Source organism: Gymnoscopelus microlampas (assembly GCF_963454915.1).
Source record: "Gymnoscopelus microlampas genome assembly, chromosome: 18".
Taxonomy (NCBI): domain Eukaryota; kingdom Metazoa; phylum Chordata; class Actinopteri; order Myctophiformes; family Myctophidae; genus Gymnoscopelus; species Gymnoscopelus microlampas.
Genome location: NC_139955.1, coordinates 18,351,071 through 18,359,008, shown reverse-complemented (window position 1 = coordinate 18,359,008; position 7,938 = coordinate 18,351,071). Strand labels below are relative to the sequence as shown.

General features: G+C 40.8%; 1 protein-coding gene across 1 annotated transcript; it reads right to left on the bottom strand.

Annotated features, from left to right (window-relative positions):
- Positions 1-758: 758 nt before the first annotated feature.
- Positions 759-7,095, bottom strand: eif4ebp3l (eukaryotic translation initiation factor 4E binding protein 3, like). The gene is made up of 3 exons (XM_084085876.1): positions 6,607-7,095; positions 3,233-3,409; positions 759-1,344 (listed from the first exon to the last, which is right to left on the bottom strand). The coding sequence occupies exons 1-3, from the start codon at positions 6,734-6,736 to the stop codon at positions 1,316-1,318; spliced, it is 336 nt and encodes a 111-aa protein (XP_083942002.1). The 5' UTR covers positions 6,737-7,095; the 3' UTR covers positions 759-1,315.
- Between the last annotated feature and the right edge of the window lie 843 nt (positions 7,096-7,938).

Sequence of the window (7,938 nt, the reverse complement as noted above, 5' to 3'; positions counted from 1 at the left end):
GTAGGTACCACCAACCCAAAAGGCACTAAGATAGCAAATGATATAATAAGCACTTGCAAATAACTATGTACCACTTTTAACACAGTAACAGAAGGGCACATACCTTCCTCAGCGTTTCTGAGACATGTGGGTGTGAAGTCTGGTTTTATGACATGGCTAATGGGTTATTTGGTACTTATCTACTAATCATTATCATCCATACTTGCGTATAAACCATGAACACATTTTCTCGACTGAGTGTAGATTGTGTAGCTTCTCTGGTTTCAAAATGTTTCTTTCTATCTTCTGGAAATGAATAGGCTAATATTTCTTTACTGTAACATTATTATTTCTATGCATTTTTTCCAGTTAATTGTGTGCTTGTGGGGTGGGGGGGGGGGTCCTTTTGCTGCATGACAATGGTTGCCATTGTCTCCTAACAACAAGGTCCTGGGTTCAAAACACAACTGGGGCTTTTGTGTGGAGTTCTACCGGTGTACCTTTTCCTTTACAGACACTTGTCAAAACAATCAATTATAGTGCAATTTAGTCATATAAAACCGTAAATCCAAGTACAAACAAACACTTACACGTTACATGTATGCAGTTGTTACACAACATTCTGTAGCCTACATTCTGGTAAAGTTTGATGAGACTTGCTTATCGTGTCATAACCGTGTTTATGATAAGATAAAGGGCAATACTGATGTACAGGGCAGAGATGGACAAACTGACTGTCAGATCTTAAGTAACAAATGAAAACAGAAGTAACACAATGGTTTGTTTTTAGACTTTATTTGAACTTATTCCCATTTGATTTTCCCTATATAAAAAAAACAAGGTGTCGATTTTCAGTTAAGCCCTGCCTCTTTAACGCTTAAAGCTTGAGAGCCTCCAACACCCATCAAGGAGAATTAATCCACTGTATTTCTGACCAAAAAAAAATGGTGCCGACAGTATTACCCCCCCACGTCTTAATGTAATCCTCTTACATTCCTTAGCTTAAAAAACAAAATGTATACATAGTACCATATCATTATTTACAAAAGAAAAAGAAACCATTGTGAAAAGAAAAGATCGATTCCTTCCTGCAACTGCTCAGAAAAGAGCCTGTAGCCGATCCTCGATTTCAAACAACACATTCTGGTGCCTTTTTTTGTTTTAGGGTCAATGACACCCTAGAGTTTTTGTTTGTTTTTTTCTTCTTTTTGGTTCCTCAAAAAAGGGTTTTTACAAAAAAGGAAGCTGAAAAAAGCTTAGTAATGCAACACTTGACGATCGCTACAGACCACAGAGGCATTGGAAAAACACTCTCCACAGGAGGCAAAACTGTAGCTCACATGTCCATCTCAAACTGGTCGTCCTCTGTTAAGAGAGAAAAAGACAGGGAGATAAAGGGGGAGATAATTAACAATTAGTCTGTAATTTTGACAGTACACCATGTTCTACCACACCCCGTTAACGGATGAGAGTGCTGCAGCTTTTATCAGTAGATTGTTTTAGCTCCAGACAGTAAGGGGCTGTGTCCACCAAAGCGTTTTTTTCCTGAGCTCCTGTATGTTTTGAATTTTATTCAATGGGAGCACCATGCATTTACGCTATATTAGAAACGGCAGCAGCATGACGAGGTGCTGAGCGTCTATTCTGCACTGAACTTGCACATCAGCGTTTATTTGAAGAATATTCAACTTTGGGCGTATGAATGAGCGTTCAAAGAGGACCTTGTGTTTTCGGCAGGGGAAAAAGGCCTTGGTGGACACGGCCAGAAGGGATGAAAACAAACACCACTAGACCTAAAGAACTCAGCTCCCTAATCCAAAGCCAATGACTTGCATTGTGTTGTTTACCAGACAAAATAAGGGGGGCAGAGGCTAGAGCGGAAGGGGGTCATTCCTAATCCCTCCTGCATACAGGTCATTCCTACTGGATGCTATCAGACTCTACAATTCATTCGCCTTGACCAGGCCTGCTGACATTTATCTGCTTGTTGACTATAATTGCTTTATTATTAATTTATAAATCTCACAGGACTACCAGAACACATGAATATACTGTATATAGCTCGACTGTTATTAACCTTCTTTTATATACAGTCATTTAATGTTTGTGTTTATGTCCATGTTGTAATTTTATGTATCTGGCTGCTATATTTTAATTTATCTCCAGGGATAACGTCAACTACCGTATGCATCTATGAGATTTAAATTTGCAGATTCATTTTTGTGTGTTTTATTTCGTGGCAAGTAACATCATCAACCCCATTATCTTTCCTAACCCTTAAGACGTAACGGATAAACTCAATAAACACTGTTACATCATGTATAGATATTCACATATTCAAGCGTCATATACAAACATGTCAGTCCATGTAGGGCCTGCAGAAACACATGTTAGGGCCCGCAGAAACGCATGCTGGCAATATTTAATCTTTTATCACATGTGTAATAACATTCATGCAAGCACAGCAGTATGGATGTAATGTTGAGAACGAAGACTGTCAATGCAGTTGATACATGTTCACATAAGAACACAGACAATGTCTTCGCATGAGCAAGAAAAAACGCTTCATATTGGCCATTATTGTCATAATAAAACAGAAACAGACAGTCTGTAGGGAGGCAAAACCTCTGTGACAATAGATTTCATGAAAACAAGGATGTGTGTTGTACAATCAGTACATTCCTGTTATACCTGCTTTAACTTCTCTCCAACATGCAGGCTTACTCTGCATTTGCACACATGAACACGTGAACGTGTTTACCCATTACATCACACGACAACTGCTCAGTCAGCACAAAGTTCCAAGCTGAATTATTATAGTTTTGTATTTTATCATACATTATTTCATTTTAGTAATTTGTTCAATTTCCTTTAGTTTCAGTAAGTGTGGCTGTTCATGTCAGTATAGTTTGTATTTGTTTGTTATGTACAGCATATATTTTTTATAATATGGGGAGTATTTGTCATGGGCAAGATTTAACTAATCCAGAATAGGTATTACAATATGAAACAAAGGTTTTTTGAAAGCAATTGACTCACTGTCACATAGACATCCCACTCTCAATAAGCATAATTACGCACCAATGCCTTCTCATGCTTGTATTGACAAATTTTACCAAAGCCTTCGGACATTTTCTTTATTTCTGCATCGTATTTTCTTTCCTTTTTGACCTAGTTTTAAGCTTAGTTTTGGTTAACTATAATAACCTTGGTTTCTAGTATGTGAGAAAGTGAGTTAGTGCACACAGCTTACCTGGAAGATCCTTCTCCTCTTCCTCAATCTCCTCTTTGAGGTCTTGCAGTTTCCCCATTGGGTGTGTGGCGGGAATCGTTACTCCTGGGATCTGAGGCAGACAGCACGGAGGAGTACGAGCGATGGGTGAATTCCGACAATCCAAAAGAAATTTCCTGTCGTAGATGATGCGGGTTCCTGTGTGCAAGACGAAGGGGGATGGGAAGAGAAATGTTTTTATATAAGAGACATACACTGTAGTATCCAGGTGCTGGACAAACAAGGGGTCAACATAAAGCAAATAAAGTCTGCACACTGCTAATATTCTTCCATTCTACTGCAAGTTCAACGCTAGGATCACATCTGGATCTTCATCAGACAGGAATATCTTATGCGTGATAAAGTTCCAGACGTGACTGAAACGTTGAACTTACAATAAACAGTGAGAGCATACTTTCTTTAAAGAGAAATGTTTTTACCAGCAAAACGGAGGGGGACAAAACACTTTGTCCTGAATTTGTCTCAAGACTCAGGACAACACTTGAAAGACAAAATACCCAACGTTGCACTTTAATAGGATTAGATTTAAAGAGACCGTCTGGCTTCTGAGCTCGTTATAAACCATGTGGGCGGCCGTGATGTTTACTTCCGACATGGCAAAGAGGATAAGGGGCCGTGGTGGAGTTCTGTACGCGTGTGCATGTGGCACATTGGCTCACGCTCGTGGTCGACAGGGCTGCTGGCTGGACACATACCAAACACAAACACACCCTGTTCTCAGAGCAGGGAACAGAGGGGAGAGGAGAACAGGAGGAGTGAAGGCTGTCTCTGCACAGTCAGTTCTGGGAAATCAAAGCACATAAACACATTCTCCCCCTGGCCCATGAGACCACAAGTTCAATGCCATGTGTAGCTTTGTCGGGATGGGTAAAAGCTTTGGTCAACCTCCCTCCCCCATGTATATAGCCATGAGCAGCTCTTCTCAAGGTTCCTCCTTAGTGTCCCACAATTTGTATAGATTAAACCCTTCATGAAGACCTCTCCGGCCCCGGGGTCACCTCTCTGGCACAATACCAAGGTCATGAATTGCGTTTTGTGACAGGGTGAAGTCAGTCAGTCCCGTGTTTACTGTTTACGCCCCGCTATTCTTATTCTGAAGTGGAGTTTGAACTTCTCCCAGTACACAGTATCAGCCTATCCACCAAACACCTGAAAAAACATGTTATGTAAGAACACTGCTGACTGCTGAACTGGCCCTGCTGGACAAAGAGGGGGAGACAAATGGGCTGGAATGTATGCTAGCAGCACCACCAATGCCTGTGCTAGACAGTTATGCAAGAGGGACCCTTGTATATTCAGTCTCTCTGCAGGGTCTGCACGCTGGTAGCACATGGTCTAGTGATAGTAGACTACCAGTCTGTGAGTTCACTCAAGCTTTTTGTATGCAGCCTACAGCAGTGGTTCTCAGCCTTTTTCATATCAAGGACCCTAATTTAGTTGACATTAGAGCCAGACCCCCATTTGAGGATTTAGTCTCCGAGTGAAATCTTGAATATGTTTTGTTGTTGAATATGATTTTTCCATGGCGTATTGATATGGTAGAGTCAAGATAACAGCCAATGATCAAAAATAATTTTAGTACATTATCTAAATTGCGTAAACTTCTTATAAATCGACTCAAGTAATGCATATTTTTAACAATTGATACATTTTATGGTGAACGCCTGGTGGTCTACCAGACCCCATACATTGAGAACCTCAGGCCTACGGTACATAAAAGTTCAAGCTAATTAAACCTATTCCAAGTCGCTGTTGCTGTAGTCCTATTTACACCAAGGGCCTGGCCCAGGTCAAAAGGGGAAGGCCTATACATTTCATTGCGCTGTCTTGCACAATCATCTGCAGTGTATGTTTTCTTTCAATACTTCTCTCCTGACAACAAGTACAGAATGTTCTCTGGAGTTCCGTGAAAACTGCACCAGGCAGGGCTGAAAGGGTAGGACAGCCTCCACCTTCTCCGCCTCTAGAAAAGCCAATCACTGGCCTGCGAATGTCTGCTGCAACCTCATGCCCCTCCCGTTCAGAGGTCACGGGTTTGTTTAGATCTTGTTGGCACTTGACGTCAACCTTGTTGTTTTTCTTGCAGTGTGTATGCTGTTGCTGCGTGGGCCCATACTGTACATGCCACTGAGTTGGGGTATTGCATCAGCTTTAGGAGTTTAACAACAACCATCAAAATATCTGTGCATCGACAGTACGCTACACGTACAAGACCATTTTGTTCCAATACTTGCAGCCAACACTCATTTGCAACATGTCACCAAATGGTACCACAGTGGACAAAGGGGACAATCATCAGATCAGTCTGTATTTGTCTGCAATGTTTGACAAGTGCCATTGTATGGTGGCCCCGTCAGATCTAACAGGGACAATGTTATATAACTCATAAAGCAAAGCAAGCACAGTAAAACAGGTCAATGTTGTGGTTGGGGTACTCTAATTCTGTGGTTCTCAGTCTGGGGTCTATATGGAACCACCAGGGGTCCTTGAGGGGTTCTAGGAGAGTCTGCAGCTAGATTATTGTTAAATAGTTAATCTTCACCATTAATGTAAATACAACTAGATAACCTGCAATAGAATTACTATTTAGATCAGAGTATCACAGTTATCTCAATATACCTACCTACAGTATACATACTACACACTAAATGAATTCTGGACCAAAAGACATAATATTGGACTAAAGCATGTCCAACTAACTATAATACTGTTCTAAAGAGATAGAAATCTTATGAAATGGGGGTCCATGGACTAATGCATATCAAAATATGAGTCCTTAAAATGAAAAGGGTCGAGTCTAATTCATAACCAGGTTTGATAGTTCCATAACCATTTTTAAATCTAAATCAAAAACCTATTTCTATATTTTTTTAAAAGCCCTTTAAAGCCCCTAACAGCAGAATGTAATGCATCTATTCTAACTGATACTGTTATTGTGTTGTTTTCGTTGTTGTAATTGTTTATGATTTATGATTCGCTGTTTGATTTTAAGTTGTTAAGCACTTTGTAACTGGGCAATATTTGTGTCGTGCTGACTTTGATTGAATACTTTATAAGCAGTTTGCCCCCCCAAAAAAGCACAGGAAAGTACAGTTCAATACAAGGTCTGCTAAGAGGATTTTAAACCCAAGAAAGCCTATGGCTTGTTTACAATGGCCTTGTTTCCATTGGGGTCCTTTGTACTCAATTCATAGAATTGACTACTGCCTACACCAGTTAGTGCGTACATACACGCATGTATGCAAGTAGAACTTACTATAAACAGGCAACCATTTTAGGAAACGAGTGCAAGAAACTCCCCCAACACAGTTTAAGCTACACAACAATATCCTCACCTCCAGGCGTGGTGGAGAACAGAGTCCCCCCGGGGGTCTGGCTGTAGCAGTCGGGCAGCTGGGACCAGTCCTTCAGGGTGAGGACCCTGGTGGGGATGGGGCAGCTCTTCACCTGCTTGGTGCTCGACATGATGACGGTTAAATAAAGTTTAGCGTCCGAAGTTTAGCGTCCGAACGAAGCACAAGTTGTTGCTGCACGGAGAAGTAGTGATACCGATGTGACTGCCGTCAAACGAAGTACTAGTTTGTACCAAAAGAGACGCAGGTTTATCGGTTATAATGCAACAAATGCAAACTGTTGTGTCTTGTATGTATTGCCGATTTCAAAAAGTTATTCAAATAAGGAAAACGTACGAAAGAACGCGATTCAGCGTTGCGTTTAGAGTTCTATTGTTGGCGCCCGTTCCGTTGCAGCAGAAACTAGTGAAGATCAGCGACCATGTGCGACTATTTCAACCCCAGGACGCAGCTGATATATTGCTGTGTTTTTGTGCCAGAGACGCGGAGCACGTGGTTGTGGGAGTCATTTGGTGAGCTCGATTTTGTCCTGGATTATCGGCGAGGGAGGAGCTAGGGTGATGAGTAGCCCTGAAACATAAGACTGTCATAACATGACAGTCATGGATGAACTTCAACCTGATGTTTGCACCTTCTCCATTTACGTTACGTACATCTACAAAAACGTTCAGATTTCAAATATAAAGTACTTACCCTCTGGCCACGGATGTTAAAATTACGTACGGCCCCCAAAAGTACCTGTGTATTCTGTATCGTTCAATAAAATACATTTTAATCCAATCGGTGGCCATTTTCTTCGTATTTCCTCCATATGCTTTCAACTACGCGACCCTATTGGTTAGGAGATGTATTGCACTCCTGATACATTTTAACAATGAGGAAACGGCCACCAATCGGATTAAAATGCTTTTTATTTAACAATACGGAATATAAGGGTACTTCTGGGGGACCGTACAGAATTGTAACATTCGTGGCCATAAGGTAAGCACTTTATATTTGAAATCTGAACGTGTATGTAGATGTACGGATTGTAAATGGAGAAAGTGCAAACACCAGGTTGAAGTTCATCCATGACGGTCGTGACAGACGACCATCGTGTGATCCAAGTGATAACCGAAAGAGGACGTTTATAGATCATGAAAAACTTAATTGCAGATCAAATGCGAGTCATATTTTTTTTTATGAATACATTAACGAATGACTAAATGAATGAGTGAACAAGGGAATACATACATTAATGAATGAATACATAAATAAACTCGCATCAGTGCTTGACAAGAAGAGACACATGAATCATTCTAGCCTTGGATCAAG